Source organism: Pinus tabuliformis, chromosome 1_2 (genome assembly GCF_031772625.1).
Source record: "Pinus tabuliformis cultivar Carrire ecotype Pingquan chromosome 1_2, CPIR1, whole genome shotgun sequence".
Classification (NCBI taxonomy): Eukaryota; Viridiplantae; Streptophyta; class Pinopsida; order Pinales; family Pinaceae; genus Pinus; species Pinus tabuliformis.
In genome coordinates this window covers 350616130-350635799 of record NC_142298.1, presented here as the reverse complement: position 1 = coordinate 350635799, position 19670 = coordinate 350616130, and the positions used below count along the sequence as shown (strand labels likewise).

General features: G+C 38.5%; 1 protein-coding gene across 1 annotated transcript in view; it reads right to left on the bottom strand.

The window, feature by feature from the left end:
• Positions 1–152: 152 nt before the first annotated feature.
• LOC149205809 (uncharacterized) overlaps positions 153–19670 on the bottom strand; it is a 141080-nt gene continuing 121562 nt past the window's right edge. The window contains exons 3-4 of the mRNA XM_089395156.1: positions 466–690; positions 153–286 (exon numbers count right to left, since the gene is read on the bottom strand). Of these exons, the coding sequence (XP_089251282.1) occupies positions 275–286; positions 466–690 (237 nt within the window). The 3' untranslated portion in view covers positions 153–274. The remainder of the gene's footprint in view (positions 287–465; positions 691–19670) is intronic.

Genomic DNA, 19670 nt, shown 5'->3' with positions numbered 1-19670 from the left:
TCTGATTCTCATCTAAGGATGTATGTGGAACCTTGGCTGTCCATTGGACCACAAAAATCTGATTCAAAAACTGAATCTTACAAGATTGCCCACATCTCCAAAAATTCAAGTTGAATAAAATAAGTCATCAAGATACAAACCTTTCATGGATTTTTAGCAGTCATCGTTTAATTTCTTGTTCCACTGCTTGTAATTCTTCAATCTTACCTGATCTTTGCATTTCCTTGAATGAAGCAAATTTCCAAGGCTTTCTTTCTTTTCCTCCAGTGACATTCTAACTGTATCCCTGTAGTTTTAATGCATAGCATGTCAGCTCTTGAAATTCAGATCAGATGATAAACAAATTGAAGGGTCATATAATGCAAAACAGTTAACTAGGCATTTTATTTCAAATCCTAACCGTTATCTGCTACTAAAGGAACATACATAACAGCATTATTGAATTGAAATAATTAAGTAACAAACCATTGCAGTTCCAAAGCTGTAAATCTGTTGCTTTCTTGACTCAACCCTCTTCCCCAGTTCTTCCAGATAAAATTCTCCAGGACGCTTACTGTCAAGTGCCATATCCACCGCTGCCTTAAACAACAAACTCTCCTCGTCTAGCATCTGTGTTTCCAATTGCTTAGCATCAAGTTTCTTCTTCAATAATACTTCTTGATTCTGCAGTTCTGCAAGTTCAGCTTCCATCTAGACATTCAACATGCACTAATTAGTGCTAAGATAGTTGTATAGAATGAAATGATATCTCTATAAAAGTAGAGTAGAAGATTAAACAGACAAGTCCCATAGTTGAAGCAAGATTGTAAAGCAAACAGGAATATTCCCTTCCTGTATACACTTTGCAGTTGCAGATATCAGATCAAGCTCTTACCTTAGGTTGACTACAACAAATTGGAAGCATTACTGAGTGGATTGGAAACCAAATAAACCTCTAGAGAAATCTACGAATGGACCAAGATGGTAGAAACAAGATTGTTATGTCATTTTCAGCATTGTTTTGATGATAGATATTTCAACCCTTCTCTTACTATTTTTCTCTTTTAAATGTTTCCTTGAATGTCATGGATGTGATATTTCAATAAGCATATCTCGTTTCTATAATTGAGAGAATACTTATTATCGATGTAAGTCATTTTGCTGAACATGTATAGCTGCAATCCAATAAGCTTTCAAAGCTCGACAACTCCATGTGAAGGCCCAATTGCGTCATTCCCACTTGTAACAGACCACGTCTAACTTGCATAATCACTCAAAAGAATCAAATAAGGGATTATGGCTAGGATGACGTCAAAGTAAGATCTGCTAAACAATAATTGATGATACTGCTTCAGCTTTTCTAATGTGTTACTATATTATTCTGGCTGTGTTTTGAATATTTACTTTTACAGTAACTAGATTAAGAGGGTGGATTGGTCCCCCATCTAGATATCTGAGATCATAGTTGCGAAAATCACCGATTTATCAGTGATATTGCCAAAATCACAATTTCATTGAGACATCCAAATAATTGTTGGACAAAAAATCCAAAAATTGGGGCTTTTGAAAACTCATGATTTAGCTCATCATGTCACTAGGCAGGGATTTGAACCTAGGTGGGGAAGATAACAGCCATTCCGCCCAACCACCAGAGAATGGCTGTTATCTTCCCCACCCAGGTTCAAATCTCCGCTAGTGACATGATTAGCTATAATCCCTTGATAAATCCCACGGTGGGCAGCTCAATTGGTGATCACCATGTTATGAATATTATGTAAACTCATGATTTACCAAACAAGCATAAGCTAAGTGAGAATAAACACCATAACATGGGAAGAGTCCATAGTTATAATGTTTACACCCACAAGAAAGTTCTGTCATCGTAAGGGCCATTCCTATTAGGGGGGAGGTATTAAACCTTTATGAATACCCACATATTGAAAGGAAGAATACCTAAGTTCTCTGAGGCAAAACCCTAGTGCGCATCAATATGGTTTGTCTTGCATTTTCTCATATAGATTCAGCCTCTGGAGGGGGGTCTTAACCCCTCTGGACTCAGAGGCAACAGCCATTCAAGCCATGGTCTCTTCCTATCAGAAACCTTCAAAAGTTCTTCCACCCAGATTTGTCAAGTACACAACGAAATTTCCTAAGGTGAAGCTTCCTCATATTGCATCTAGGCACAAGGCCATCCCTTGTTGAAATGGATCTCATTAACCAGTTTACTATCATTTGGCTCTCTCTTGGAGCCATGGCAACCTGGTTGCAGAAAAACTGAAATATTCTGATCAAAGGGAAACTAAATCATTTTCCTGAGACAGAGGTTTTTATGTCTTCCTGTTTGAGACAAAGGTAGACACGGATTTAATCTTTCGAAACGGATGTTACTTCTTTGGCTCCCGATGTATGTACCTAAACTGCTAGACCCCAGACTTTAGTGTAGAGCATGATTTCTTTTGGCAGTTCCAGTATGGGTGCATCTTCCTCACCTTCCCTTCACTGCAGGAAAATGGACCTGGACACCTTTCGAAGGATTGGAAACTCCTGGGGGTGATATAAAGACAAGGCCAAGCCTAAGGAGAATATGCATGAGTATGCTCAAATCTGTGAGGAAGTCAACCTGGAAAAGGGCCTTCCAGAGGCCATTGTCCTATATCACTAGACAACTATCAGCATGAACAGCCTTAGACTACAACCATCTCCCTTTCAAGAACAAAATCTGCCATGAATATGGACATCTCATTAAATAATTCAAGAAGGAAACTCAAAAAGCTCAACCAGCATAAAAAAGAAGAACAATAGCAGACTATACAAAGGAAAACAGGCTCAAATACAAATCTTCAGGCAATATTAAGCCTCAGCATCAGGGATATCAACTCTATTTGGGTCGAAGGCTCCCTAGGCCTGTTGGAAAATGTAACTAGGTTCGGTCTTCATAATTATCATTGTACTTGTATCATTATGTATTTAATGTAAAAAGCAAGAAGAGAAAAATAATTATTATTATTATTATTTCATTAGTTAAGCATGTTCTTCATGCTTCTAGGATTTGTTGAGTCAAAGTCCTATTTGGATTTCTTGTAAAGAAAAAGGAAAAATAATTTTTCAAAATGTATTTTGGGTCAATTCACCTCAAGAAGCCAAGTTGTACCTCCTAGATGTCAAGTCGGCTCACTTAAGGGAAATGTCTTTTCGCATATGAGAAAAACTATATATTGGCATGCATCCTCCACAAAATGGCAAGCAATTTGGGCTTTCTGTGATGTGTTCTGAGGCAGAAATATGCGAAGTTCTGAAGTGAAGTGCGAGCTTCTGGGCTATAGAAGATCTGAAACAAGTGCGAGCTTCCTGGGCTATAGAAGATTTGAAACAAATGCGAGTTTCCTGGGCTATAGAAGATCTGAAACATATGCAAGTTTTTCTGTGGCTGAGATCGGTATGTGATCTCATATGACTGAATTGATGGACTCTATCATGATGAAGCACAATTTGGAGGGCTTGATTTGGCTTCTTGGAGGTTAGATTTGGGTCTTATATTTCTCACTTTGATCTGATTCGATAAGAAGAGCAGATTCTCTGTGTTTTCCCCTTGTGGGGTTTTGCCCTAGCACGGAGAGCCTAAATCTTGTGTTCTTTGTTTCTTGTGATCTTCTTGATTTATACTTTGGTAATTGCTTGTAGAAAAGAGAGAAACATAATAATAATAATAAAGGAAACAAAATTCACAAGTAATTATCATGACAGAGAAATCAACCCTAATACATAAGCCTACTGATTTCTCAACATGGTATCAAAGCCAGGTTTGAAGAAAGAGGCGTGAAGATCACTTTTCTTGGCATATCTCTAGGACAATATTCTTCTGTGGATATATGAGTGTAATGTGTGCGAAGTTCATGAGGTAAAGAGGCATATAAGTTATGTTCCTTATCTCCTGTGGAAGACATTGATTTTTGCTCTCCTGAAGAAGGCATATGATTCGAGTTCTATTATCCAAGGTTTGCTCTTCATCTTCTGTGGAATGCTATCCGAAGTTCTGTGATTTGATGTGAACAGTAGTGCAAAATATTTATACCTGTGCAGTAATGCGAGTTTCTGTGAAGACTTATTCTGAATTAATGCAAGACAGTGATGCAAGTCTAGACTATGACGCAAGTTACTGAAGTTTGTTCTCCTATGCTATCCAAAGTTGCATGTGACCGTGATCTGAAGTTATCCAAGATGATCTAGACAAGTGATCTCTACACTGATCCGAAAAAGCAGTGGCCTTGATGTGACTTGACAGTAATGCAAACAATAATGGCTTGACAACATTACAGTGTACTGTATGGCTTGTGTCACTAGCATGTTAAGTTTTTGAGGTATGATTAGTGTATGGTTCGCTATTCTTCTGTGATGGCTAGGTTCTATTCTTTTTAACCTGCACTCTTCTACAGTGGCCTGCACAACATTCTATGGCTCGTATGTCCTGAATAATGGATCGTATTCTCTAAGGTGACTTCCTTCTCATTTGAGATCAGTATTACTCTCTCAATAGCATCGAAGACAGTAACCACTTTGTGGCACGCAATATAATGTCTTGATGATATACTTTGTGGCATGAATCGCATTTGTGTTCAATGTTCTATAACTTTTCAACATTACAGTGGTCTCACTCTATTTTTTAATGATCTGTCGTATCAGCACCATATGGCTCCTATGGCATCACTCTATTATGGCTCACATTATGATGGACAGAGACTTGCAATTAGATATAACATGACTGAGTTGTTTACTTGATATAAGGCAGTTAAGTAGACTTGACATGTGACAGTTTGGCAGTAACCATTCTATAACAAATAATAATATGGAAAAGAAGGTCGAGACTATGATAGAAAGCACGATAATCTTCCATGGACAATCTACATCATCTCTCAAGGAATTGCAACGACAAGAAGCATAGATATAACAAGTACGAACCTGTGATAATGACATTCGAAATTGTTATGACATTCAAGATGTGAAATCTCTGTGGAACATGTAATGTTCCAAACTAGGAATTAACAATGAAAATCAAGAACATGAACTAAGCTACAGCAATTAATAGGGACCATGCAACAAGTACAACAACCACAAGTTGAAAGGTACACATAACCATCAAAATGCCAGAGAAAATACTCCAAATAGTTGAGCCATTTTATTAATAATGATAAATCAGAGTACATAAGCAGGTAGGAACAAGGGAACCTGGGCTTGCTATGCAAGCTATGCAAACCCCAGGTGGTACAACTCTGATCCAGAGGAAATACTGGCCCAAACTGGTATTGCGCACTACCCAAAAATTTTAGTTGTTGCTGCTAGAATGGGACTGAAGATTTTGCTCTGAAGAATGCCCGGACCACTATGAAATTGCAGTCACGGACTCCCTCCAAAAACCCAGAAATACCCAGAAAGGGTTTGGCCCAACTCCAAGCAAAGTGAACCCACAAAGTGATGTCAATTTCTCAGCTAACCAACAATACGCCCTGCGATAAGAATGAGGATTTCAGGTTTGAACATTGCCTGGAAAATTCTGTAAAATTAGCTGGAAACTCCTCTCAATAAACCACAAAAACCTAGAAAGGGTTTCGGCTAAATCCACCAAACCCAAATGACCCCCAACAAGTGTGATTTGTCCAACCTGGCCAGAAAATACCCCACAGTATTTATACTGTTAAATTAAGCCCAAATCCATCACTAGAGTCTAGAAATCTCTACCAACTCCAGCTAAATTCTCTGCTGATAAATATCTCCTATCTCCAGCCCTTATCTCTCCTCAACGTCTATTCCTCCAGCCCCTACACAAGCTTGCCTGGAGACCCCTGCACACTTCCAAAAATGTAGAATTTCAACCCCAATAATTCCCTCAAACTCAACCCTACTAATCATCATAAAATCTCCAGATAAACTAATAGAAAACACTTGCAAATCCTCTGGTGTTCTTGTTAAATTTGGCAACTAGGGCCAAACATCACTTTGGATAGCTCTTATGAGGCAATTGATATTTTTCTTGGATTCCTCTTTCCGAGAGGTGTAGGATTGATCTAAAGATCATCCCATTCTAACATGTACAAATGAAGTTATGAATTTATTTTGATTATGGACAAATTGTCAAGGTCGGCCAGCCATCAAATTAGCCTCCTCCAGCCTTCAACGTTGCATATAAATACAAGGTGCCTCCTCCTCATTTTGGCATCTCATCTCATTCATCTTTCTCTCTCTCATCTTGATTGGGTACGGATTTCTGGGCCTCTCTCTCTCCACACGTGCGAAAGGAAGACTGTCTTTTCTAGCTGCTGCGTTGACCAGATTTGACCAAAATTTCAAGAGGTTGACTTTGACCAGCGTTGACCCTGTTTGACTTTGGTTTTGTGAGGGAGACTTCTGTTTGGGCAGGTTGTTGTTCTGGGCACAAAAACTGAGGCAGTTTGACCCCTGCGTTGACCAACGTTGACTGCCCTAATTCAGGTTGTTGCATTGACTTTTGTTGACCAGATTTGACTGGTTATTTTCAGACTGTTTTGGGTTGCATTATCTTGTTGTTGGAGGCCGAGTTGACCAAGGTTGACCAAGCTATTTTGGAGGTCAATTTCAGCCTTGTTGACCAACGTTGACTTTCTGGTTAGGGCTTTCTGTTTCTATTATTTTGACTTATCAGTTTGGGCAAGTGAATATTGTAAATTGTACTCTCCCTCTGCTGAACTTTTGAAGAAATATAAGAAGAATTGATCAAGGGTTTCCCCACATTGGGGTTTGTGCCTGGCTGGTGCCATATCTTGTGTCCTCTTGTGTTGGATTGTCTTCTACTATTATTGTTTATGTTCTATTTGCATTTTACTATCATGTTGATGTGATTGCTATACTGAATGTGATATTGGGCTAAGAAAGAAAATTGAAGTAAAATTGCTCTAAGCATAGAACATACCATTGTTATCCTAAAATTAACAGTTTTGCTCCTCCATAACCGATCTTCCCACAAGCAATTCAAACCACTATTGTGCCCTGGAAGGAACATGCACCAACTGAAGTAACCTGCAAATATGCCCAATGAAAACGTTGAATTGAGCTCCCTAAATTGCCTCACTAAGGAGGCACTTGAGGTTCTCTGAAATGAGGGTGGAATTCCCGCTCAGAAATTCCTTGTGTTGAACAGCACAGGTTGTCTTGGCTAAGCAACTCAAGAGAACTAATGTTGAATTGTCAAATGATCAAAGATACCAAATGGAGGCCTCCAAGCTCTATTTATAATTGTTGGCCCTCTCTCCCTTGGTGGTCCCACCTTCCACTAATTCACACCCTTCCTTTCTCTCTCTCTTCTCACTAGTGTGAATTGCCTCTTGGGTCGAATTTTCTCTCCTTGTGGTCCCCACTCTCCACTAAGGTTGTAATTTTCCTTTTTCCTCCTAAGTCCCAATGTCGGAAATGTCTCCCCTTTTCCAAAATTGTCTCTAATGCGGAAAATCAAAATTGGGGATATTACACAACAATCTTAAGGAAAGTCTGAAATCAGTTATAGTTTTGAAAGAAGTCCATCTTGTTGTGACTAGCATCAAAGTCCGAAAGGCACTATGACATAAAACTACGAGTCTGTTACAACATTTAGTTTCGAAGAATTCTTTTATGATCCAACATACAATATATCTCTGCAACAAGATATTAGAAGCATGAGAAGCAATGACATTATCTTCCTTTCAATACATAAATGAAGGATCTATCAATGAAGTCGACCTATCTAAGAAGCCAAGACATTGATAGGAATTTGACATCCCGAAGACCAGGCTCATCTTTGTGCCTAGCTTGAAGGACAAAGGACTAAAATCTATGAGAAGATCATATGAAGAATTGGTTATGGACAAAATTAAATTAAATGTCTCTGAGAAGCAGCTCAATGAAATTTTTGAGATTGAAGAAGTTGAGGCATCTTTGTTGAAGAATGTCGGCACTTGACAAGGTAAGGTTGCAGAGGTATGTACAATTTTTGTATGCATAAATATAGACTAGAGACAGTGACATATTGTTGACTTGGTAGCACACCAAGAAGATCACTGCATATGAAGACTAGATTAAGAAATGAAATGGATACAAGGTATGTCAAACAATATCATTAGGTTTTGCAACATGCTAGTAGAATTTTGCAATGCATGGATGACAAGTCTTGATAACTATGAAGGATCTAGGGTTTGCAATTCTTGAGTAGCAAGTCTTAAAGACTTTGGCATCTAGGGTTTATAAACCCTAGCATAGTTTGGTTCAAAAAGAACCCTAGAAACAAAACCCTATCTAATCATGTTCACTGTTAAAGATAACTCTAACCCTTGATGTTTAATGTGAGGACAAGGTTGGTGAACAAGTCCAAGTTTAAGAGGGAGCTAATCCTTCTCAAAAGATAAGTACTCCATATCTCCTTGTTTGTTATCTTTATGCCTTATCCTTCTTGTCTTTCATGGTCTTCTAATAAGGGTTGCAGGTCAAGACAAGACTTACCTAAAACTTGACTAGCAAAAGGAAGAAGTGGAAGAACATGGCAAAGCATGAAGATGAAGAAGTAGAGAACAGTTTGAAGCTTGCATCAAGGAAGTCAATTAGAGGACAAGAAGTTCACTTACCTCAGATGAAAAGAGGGAGTTGTAAAGACTCTGATGGATACGATATTGAAGCTTGTTGATTGGTTCATTCCATGTGTTGGAGAATGTAGTAGGGCAGTTATTAATTCAAATTCTCCTTAACCTTAATAATTGCTTGTGAACTTTATTTATCTTCTTATGTTTCTTTATTAGATCTTTTCATCAAACAATTATCAAGAGAAAAAACAGTAAAGGTAATGGACACAAGAAATAGCCTCCAAGCCAGGCAAAAAACCCTCCAAGAGGAAAACCCAAAAAGAATCTCTTCTCTTCTTCTAGAATATGCTTCAAATAAGAAAACCAAGACCCAAAACCCTAGACCAAGTCCTCCTCCAAGTGCCAAGTCATCCCTCCAAGAATCCTTCCAGTAAGATCAAAGATCCATCAATTGAATAAGGGTCAATTCGTCTTCAACAAGCTTCTAGCTTCAACTTCGACCCCTAGCTTCAAGTCTGCAACTTCGACCTACAATATTCAGCCTAAGTTGCACGAAACGGGGAAACGGGTACGAGTTTCCGAAACGGGAAGCGATACGAAACGCGACCTCCCCAAATTTTGGAAACGGGGAAACGCAAATATATATATATATATATATATATTGAAAATATTTAAATATATATATATATATGTGCAATCATAAAGCATAAATGATACATTATAATTTATTACACTTAAACATTAAGATTTAATTTACATCACATTTACTCATGAATGATCACATAATGAAAATAAAAATATCGGAATATCCAAAAGCAACCTTTATTATATATCCAAATCTCAAAATCAGCCTTTATTTATATTAATATATGAGGCTGCAAGTACAATAAAGACTATAAGGCTGCAAGAGAGAGATCCAAATCAGGATTTTCTGCATCCACATCCCATTCTTTAGAAGGACCATTGTTGTATTGGGAGTCTCCTCCTACATAGTCGAACGACCTTAGTGCTCTTGATTAAATACACGTTTCATACCCTAGTACCCTACATGATCTTGATTATTGGGAGTTTCCATGCATAGAGGGCTTGGTTCTCTTGATTAAATACAAGTTCCATACCTAGTACATGATAAAATCCAATGGAAACATTGCAATCCCTCCAATCCTGAAATCCTGAAAAACAAATAAGTCTGCTGGATTTTGAGTGAGATCTAAAATTCTACTTTCTCCATATGAAATCCAATGAGGGCGAAACCACTCTCAAACATCCTGAGTCATTTCATGGTAATGTTAAAAATTTAAGTAAAAGGATGAAAATGAAAAATAAAGGAGAATATCACTTTTACTACCATGAACTGCATATCCCTCAAACTTCTTGATGAACTGCATATCAACACTAGGGCAAAAATTCACTTTTATAACTTTAGACACGCATCTAGAAGCAACAAGAAGTCACTAACATACCCTAAAAGTAAATTAAAAAAAACACAAGTTAATGAGGAAACGTGGGTCGTACGACCCTTAAACGCGTTTCTGGCCATACTGGCCACGTTTCCGTTTCGGGAAACATGGCAGTACGGCCGGAAATGCATTTCACGGCCGTACCAAACACGTTTCCGTGTTTCGTACCCGTTTCCGTACGGAAACGGACCTCTATACCACGTTTCCTGCAACATAATATTCAGCCCTATAGTAGTTGTAGAAACCCTACCATACATGTGGGTAGAAGAGATCAAATATAGGTCTCCTTCCTTCACTTTAGTTTTCTCTCTTTCTTGTAGACTTCTAGCTTCAAGTGTTGACCTTGCAAAGTTTCGGACCTGCAACAATATCTGCAATTTCTACCTTGTAGCTGCAACAAAAACCCTAGATCTTTCACATGTGTGAGAGAAAGATAGTCACAAAAATCAAATTTTGGTTTCTCCTTGGGATGTTTTCTTCTTCTAGACCTTCGCTCTTGCTTCCTTCTTGTTTCCAGCTTCAAATCGAACTTTTTTCTTGTGTAGATCGAATTGGTGACAAATGAGGTCGAAGTTGCTTGTATATATACCAATCTAAGGAGGTCGAATAGCTTCTTCTAGGCCGACTTGTCACTGGCAGGGCCGACTTGTGCTTGGAGGCTCATAAGGACTTTCTAGACTCAAAATAATATCTTTTACATGTTACATCTTGCCCAATAGGGTCTTATACAATTGACAAGGACTCTCTTGACTCAAGAAAAATATTATTTTGACATGACAAACCCTAGGAGCATGAAATGCATGCTTGACCTAGATGACCAATAAAATGAAGCATGAAACCCATGCTTAAAAATAATATTTTTCTTTCTTCTTTTTCTTGTAACATAAGATATACATATTGACATAAGTACAATGACAATTATGAAGACCGAAACTAGTTACATTTTCCAACACTAACACATGGATTGATGATTGAAAGTTGCAGAGCATGTAAGAAAACTTCATTGCAATATGAAGATAGACCATGCAAAGGAATGTTGACCTCAGAGGGAGCAAGCAACAAGATTTTGAAGAATCCCACATCTTGACTAAAAGCTATTGTGATTTGGCAACTCTGATAATGTTGGGATATGATTTGGCTTCCTGAAAGGACTTATTGTAGAAGTATGTGAAGAGGCTGGAAAGATAGCTTGTTTGATGATATTATATCGGTTGTTGTTTGATTCGATTTGGGTGCACATGGATTGAGTGGATGACACTGATGATGGCTTGGAAGAGCATGAGGACCAAATACTGTTATGAAAGGATGGAAGGCATGTGCTAGCAGCTGTAAGGAAGTTTGGCTCCTTGAAGATGAAAGATGAACCAATTGATGACAAAATTGCATGAAGATTGTCAAAGATCTAGGAAGCTCGAAGTTTGATATGATATGATGTTGTTAAGGAGCCGAGAAACCATGTCATGAAGATAGAGTGTGAAAGAATTTGGCTCCATAAAATGTTTGACATCCAGGAAGGTCAAAGCTCAGGTATGATGTAATGCGAGAAAGGAGCCCTGCAGCTACAACTATATCTCCACGAAAGAACAAGTAGTTAATGTATTGATGAAGTATGAGACAAGCTAAGGCTTGTGGTTATGTCTCCCTAGTTGAGAGGGAGTAAGGATCTCCTCCCTGGTTGAGAGGGAGTGATGATGGACATTGTATTCTCCATGTGTCATGCACTAGGCCAGGACTAACAATCGTAAGTCTAGTGAAGGCACTGGTAGGGAGAATGGAGGATTGGATAAGCATCTGGGATCAATACTCCTTGAGGATTTGGAATCCAAGATAGGTAGTAGTCCCATGGACTGATACTCTTTGAGGATAGGACAGGGTATCCAAGATAAGAGTAGTCGAAGAGGACCAATATTCTTTGAGGATTGGGTAATGGTGTCCAAATGTATGCCTCCCAACATTGTGCTCTAATCTAGTGGAGAGTTAGAGCTTGTCTTGCTATATTGCAATTTGACAATGTTGGTTATGATGTTGATGTTTGATGATGGCTTATCAATCTGACTCTTCTTATGAGAATATTTCAATTTGAGAGTATCTTTGTACCTTGTTGTGTAATTATGAATACCTCCCTAGTTAAGAGGGAGTGTTGGAAAATGTAACTAGGTTTGGTCTTCATAATTATCATTGTACTTGTATCATTATGTATTTTATGTAAAAAGCAAAAAGAAGAAAATATTTTTTATTATTATTATTTCATTAGTTAAGCATGTTCTTCATGCTTCTAGGATTTGTTGAGTCAAAGAGTCAAAGTCCTATTTGGACTTCTTGTAAAGAAAAAGGAAAAAGAATTTTTGAAAATGTAATTTGGGTAAATTCACCTTAAGAAGCCAAGTCGACCCTCCTAGATGTCAAGTTGGCTCACTGAAAGGATGTGCCTTTTCGCATATGAGAACAACTATTTATTGGCATGCGTCCTCCACCAAATGGCAAGCAATTTGAGCTTTCTATGATGTGTTTTGAGGTAGAAATATGTGAAGTTCTGAAGTGAAGTGTGAGCTTCCTGGGCTATAGAAGATCTTAAACATATGCAAGTTTTCTGTGGTATATGAGTTTTTGTGGCTGAGATTGGTGTGATCTCCTATGACTGAAATTGATGGATTCTATCATGATGAAGCAAAATTTGGAGGGCTTGACTTGGCTTCTTGGAGGTTGGATTTGGGTCTTGGATTTATCACTTTTATTTGATTCTATAAGAAGAGTAGATTTGATGGGTTTCCCCCCATGGTGGGTTTTGGCCCTAGCTTGGAGAACCTACATCTTGCATTCTTTGTTTCTTGTGATCTTCTTGATTTATATTTTGGTAATTGCTTGATGAAATAAGAGAACATAATAATAATAATAAAGCCAAAAAATTCAAAAGTAATTACCATGATAGAGAAATCAACCCTAATTCATAATCCTATTGATTTCTCAACAAGGCCAAGACTCCTATTAAAGCAAAATCATGTAATCTCTCATATGGATCATCTGAAGAAGCAAAACCAGGGGAAAGGTGATAGTCAGCCAACCCTATCTAACAAATGAGATTCTATCCCAGAAATAGCACATTTCTGCAGAAAAATTCTTGGTAAATCCTTATATGATTTCAATGGAAACAGTCACAACAACAATAGAGTTGTCTTTAGTTCAAATAGCAAAGTTTCAACCTTTAGAAGAAGAGGAGCGTGTCACAGAAAGATTTGAAGAGACTACATCATAGATCCAAAGATAGCCTCTCCAAACTTCAAATTAAAGGGCAAAGAGCAAATGGAAGTAGAGGAAGAGGAGTCTGAGGAAAAGCTTCCAAAAAAGATTCAAGGAAAATAGAGAAATTCAGAAGGGAAGAACCTGCTAATAGAGACAAAATGATTGGAACCCCGACAACTATTGATAAAGCCCTTGCAATTGGAACAAAAGCATCTAGAATTCCGTAAAGAAATGTGCCTCAAAGAGGTGGTGGGTCAAAACCCTCATCTAAATAATGATACTTGTCTATTGGAACTGTAGAGGACTAGGCAACAAAAACAAAGAAGTAGCATCAAGAGATTTGATAAGAACATAAAAGCCCACCATCCTTCTTCCCTACAAGACAAAAATGGAGGATCTAGAAGTAGTGAGGATAGGAAAGAAGCAATGGCATTTAAGCGATGGAGTAACATTTAATTCAAGAGGAGCATCAGCAGGTTGTGCACATTATGGAATGGGCAGGATTGGCAACTAGTACTTTTCTTCAATCACAAAACCAGATATTAATGAGACTCACTCACCATCATTCTAGCAAAAAAGTTCATGTTTCCAATTTGTACATGTGAAAATTTCTGAATCTAACAAACCATAAATCCTACTGCAGTAAACTGATTTGCATTACCTACTTGTGTTCTTCATTTTAACAAGTTATTTTCAGAAATATTCAAAAAATATTAATGCAAATACACTGCAGCCTACACCACTATACAGATCAAGTACTGAAAAATAAATGAGACAACCATACACAGTACACACTTATTTTTGGACTAAATGTCCCCAGAAAAACCCAGTGTGGGAAAATCGGTGCAGCAGATAAGAGGGTTTTATTATTAAGCAGATTTTTGAATACAACTAGAGTGCCAAATCCGACTTACCCAACAGAGAATAAACCCAACAAAAGTACCTCTATCCGGAGACAGATATTTTGGCGAATCCAGCAACTAGATGAAAAACCCCACAGATCACTGCGATGTCCCCAGTGTTGTGCAGCGATGGCTGCTCCAAGCTCTACGCTGGAACTGCGTCACCCTCCCAGTGAGCCTTCCTGGCTTAGAAATCGATTTTTTGAACTATTGCTCGATCTGCCTCACAAAAACCCCAGCGCTACCTCTAAGTGACTGCGTCAACCCTCCAGCCTCTGCGTCACCCTTTCTGGAGCTACATTGTCTCTCCCTGGTGTTGTGCTGCCTCTCTGCTATGTATTCTCGGCCTTGGACTAAAGTCCCTCTGCCGAACTGCCCCTCTTTGCACTAGAAACTTACTCTGAAATTCTCAGCAAACCACGCCCCAGAATTTCAAACTAGCTCAAGTGTTGCTCTCTCTGTGTGTGTTCTCCAACTGACCCCAAGCCTCCTTTTATATTTTTCCTGTTGAGAAATCAACGGTCGTGATGTAATCTCTAATCAACGGCTAAAGATTAAATTAGACTTGATACTCGTCTCTTAAAATCTTTTCACCAATATTTTCATTAATACCCATTAATATTTTAATTTTCCTAAATTTACACTTCGGAACCACATTAAAAATATTAATTATTTTAATAAAATACAATCCCGCTGGAATTTCTCCAAACGATTTCTAGGTCTTGGAGATCTCATGTGTTCTATCCCCTCCACAAAATTTTGGAACTAAAGCACATCCGATGCTACCCAAAAATCAACAATACATGCCTGTAGCTTGCATGGAAAAATAAATCTGTTGGAAGTTATTTCTAGGTGTGAAAGATTTGGAACATGTTAGAAATAGCATATTAGCAGGGGACTTCAATGTTGTTTTGCATAACAAGGAGAAAATAGTGGGTAACATTGTCAAGGATTTGTTTAGAGAAAAATGGAAGACCTGATGAGTCAATGGGGCATGGTAGATATCAAGCTAGTAAATGGGGAAATACATTTAACTAACTGGAGGATAGGCTTGGCCACATAGCTACTAGACTGGACAGATTTTTAGTGCGAAGTGCCTTCCACCTTCAGAATTACATAATCAAATTCAGGGTTGTAGCATCAGTAGTTTCTAACCATAAACCTATTGTTCTCCAGTTCCAAGACGCTCCAGATTATGGGCCTTTGCCATTTAGATGCAATCCAATCTAGTCACAGGACCAGGAAGTTCCAAAGATAATCAATGTGCCTTGGACAGTTTGGATTGCAGGTACACATACTTATATATGGGAACAAATAGTTAAATTGGTTAAATCTGCTCTAAAAGAATCAGTTCGATCCTCATATTCCTCCCCACTGACTGAGATAGACATGTTTAATAACCCGACTTGAGGAAACTCACACCAAAATATAAAATGAGTCACTACTAAAACTTAGGCAGCTAAGATAAAGATCCAACAGAAATGCAGAAAGCTATCAGGATTGGGAAGAGACTTGGAGACTAAAGTCACAGAGTCTTTGGCTTAAGGCAGGAGATTGGACCACGACTTTCTTCCAATAGAAAGATAAAGCCCAAGTTGCCTGGAATAATGTCAAAGAATTTGCTCCAGAGTATGGTACTAAAATTTCAGAATTTAAAGAGTTAAAGCAAGCAGCCTGGTCTCACTTTGGCAACCACCTTACATAACAGGGCAATGTGGATCCTGATGAGATCGCAACCATGCTAGAAAATATTCCTACGAATATCACAGAGGAGGATAACTTTGGCCTGATGAAACCTATAAAGGAAGAGGAGATATTGAAAGCCATTTGGGACTTAGAACACAAGAAGGCTTCTGAGCATGACAGGTTCTCAATTTCCTTTTATAGATCCTACTGAAGTCTGATTAAGACAGACCTAAAAAGATGCATTAACGTGTGCAAAAGGCTAGTAAGTTTGGAGGTAATACAACCTTCTCATTTCTCAACTTAATTCCGAAAGAGGCTAATCCATCTTCCTTTTCCAGGTTTCGGGCCATTTCTCTTTGCAATTTGTCATATAGAATAGTGACAAAAATCATAGCCACAATAATGAAAAAAGTGCTGCCCAAGATTATATCTGAAAATCAAGGAGGGTTCATGCAAAATATGCAAATAGTGGATAATATAGTGTTAGTCCAATAAGCCATTCTTTCAAGTAAAAGTGAATAAAGAAAAAAGTATGATAATCAAATTAGACATGGCCAACAATTGATTTGCTAAGGCACTCTTATTGAATTGAGATTGTAAATAAATTTGGGTTCAGCCCTTCTTTCATCAGATGGACCTCCTCCTACATTAGTGCCCCCTAGATTGCGCCCCCAGCTGTTGGCCTAACTCCCTTCTTCTAGGGAAGCCATGGCCTGAGACAAGGTTGTCCCATGTCTCAAATTCTATAAATCATCATGGTTGAATCCTTAGGTTGGAAATTAAAGGCAGAAAGAATTGCTGGCAACCTCCCTGGAATCAAAATTGTGTGGGGAACTAAATGTTTGAATTGTTGATTTTCTAGTGCATCCAAGACTAGTGTAGTTTTTCAAAATTGATAACTACTTCCAATGATATATTCAGTATTCTTTTTTCATTCCAATCATAAAGCAGCTATACATGAAAAACTTCAACAATTCAATTTCATCAATAGAGCAATAGAGATCACAATGAACAGTAAACAAGAGACAAGAGACACCAGAAATTAGGCTTCAAGACGGGGGAAAACCCAACCAATCTTTCCTTATGAGAGAGAAATTTTGTTCATCAATAGTACATCAAAATATTCCAACAAAAATTCCAAATCTGACCTCAACAATATCCAAGTCAAAACCAGTCAACGAGGAGAGAGAAAAGTCAACGCTGGTCAAAGATTACAGTCTGCAACAGGGGCAAATTTCGGCCTGAGGTAGCTGATCAGAAGGGCCGAAATTCAGTCCTGAAGTGCCTCAGAAATTACAGTCAACGAACCAGTCAAACCTGCAGTCAAAGCCTCAGTCAAAGCATGCAGTCAACTCAAGTCAATGAGCCAGAACAGGGATGAAATCTCAGTCAAACAAAGTCAACTTATCTCTGCAATCTTCCATCCTCCAAGACAGGCAAAATATCAGTCAAACAGGTCCACAAAAGCCCAAGTCAAAGAAAGTCAAACAGATAAGAAAAGTTGGTCAAGGCAGATTAGATTCTCCTTCAGATTCCTTCACACGTGTGAAATCGCTCTCTTGCTATTTCAGATCAGATGTGATGATGGGATGTGTGTCCAAATGAGGTCCAATGAGTCTCTAATTATGTGTTTTTGGAGGTGCTTTTTCACATGTGGGGCCGATTTGATGATCATGAGGCCGACTTGGTCAAACCCAAAAAAATGAATTTTTTCCATCACTTGCCAATGGAAATGCTGACCATAACTACCCAAATTTTCAACACTCCCTCTTAGCTAGGGAGGCACTTTTCATTCTCTCTCAAAATCAATTTCCCCAACCAATCAATAGTTCTCCCAACGTATAGCCTAAGGGACAAACACAAGTCTCTCTCTCTATCAAGATCAATCTCCAATCCATAGGTCTCTCGGCACCCATCCTAAGTGAGAGATCATCAATCTCATCATAAGGAAAGATAAACAGCATCCAAAACATCCCACAAACCACAACCCCATAGCATTCAATTCAACGTCCTGCTAACCAGTGGGTCCAAATCAAACACATGCACAAGGTACATTTTACCAACCATACACAAGGTCTCTCGACCCACAACCTAAGGAAGGAATCCCTATCACAATCATATACACAGCATACATCTCTCCGACCACAAACATGGTCTCCTAGCCCATAGCCTAAGTGAGGAATCCCTATCTCAATCCCCGACTATATAGTCTCTTGGTTCATGACCTAAGGGAGACAACACAAGATCAATCCATATCTCAGAACCAAGCTCCCTGACCAAACTCACTGATCTCCTAGTCCATTGACATAGGAGATTGACAATCTTCCTAACCAATCCATAGGTTTCCAAATCATAGCCTAAGGAAGATTGTCTATCACATGATGCTATATAGTCAATGCTCCCTCTCACTCAGAGAGGGGTTCTCAACAACTCCAAGTTGTTCTTTGAAATAAGAAAACTTCGTACAGGATAAAGGCTTTGTTAACACATCAGCAACCTGTTCATCAGTAGGTACTAGGGACATATTCAAGCTTCACAGCTCCCCTCTGGACAATATTCTGAATATAGTGATACTTAATCTCAATGTGCTTCGACCTGTCCTAGAACACGGGGTTCTCAGAAAGCTTCACACAGATTTGATTATCACAATATATAATGGTTAATTCCAGCACTTGATCAAACAAACCAACAAACAATTTTCGAAGCCACACAGCTTCACAACAGGCAGAACATGTAGCAATATATTCACCTTCAATCGTACTCAAAGCAACAAAAGTTTGCTTTCTACTAGACCACAAAATCATACCAGAGCCCAGGCCAAAACAGAATCCAGAGGTGCTCTTTCTATCATCAGAGCTATCGGCCCAATCAACATCAGTAAATCCTTGCAGCCACCATTCTTCATTAGAAGCATAACTCAGACCATATTCAATGGTACCACGCAAATATCTCAGAATATGTTTCGCTGCAACCCAATGTACATGTCAGGGCTCAACCAAGAATTGGCTCAATGTGTTCACAACATAACAAATATCAAGCCTAGTATTCACAAGATAGTTCAATGAGCCAATCAATTTGCGATACATAGAGGGATCAATCAAATCAGAATCATAGTCTTGTATCTTCTTCAAATTCGTCACCATAGGAGTGTCCATGGACTTACAGTCCATCATACCAAATCTCTAAAGGATCGAAATAGTGTATTTGCCTTGGCCAACAAAGATTCCATCAAGTTTTTGCCAAATTTCCAATCCCAAATAGTAATGCATGAGACCAAGATCCTTCATTTCAAATTCAGAAACCAACTCCCTCTTACACTAGACAATCAGAACCTCAACCCCGGTCATAAACAAATCATCCACATATAACAGCAACATCAAGGGCTCCCCATCAACAACTTTAAAATACAAGTTCGGATCAACATTGCGTTTCTTGAAACCAAGACTCATCAAATAGCCATCAATAAAGGAATACCATGCATGAGGGGCCTGCTTCAGCCAATACATGGATTTCTTCCATTTGCAAACATGTGTTTCGCTATCATGGACCTCAAAACCCTGTGGTTGCTCAATATAGACTTCCTATTCAATGACCCCATTTAGAAAAGCAATTTTGACATTCATTTGATGCAATTTCCAACCTGTAATAGAAGCAAGAGCAATGATAGATCTAATAGATGCATACCTAGCAACGGGAGCAAATGAAGCTTCATAACCCTCTCCCTCTTTTTGGGAGAATCCACAAGCCACAAATCTAGCCTTGTATTTTCAACACTTCCATCAGCAACATGCTTAATTTTGTAGGTCCACTTTGAAGACAAAACAAAC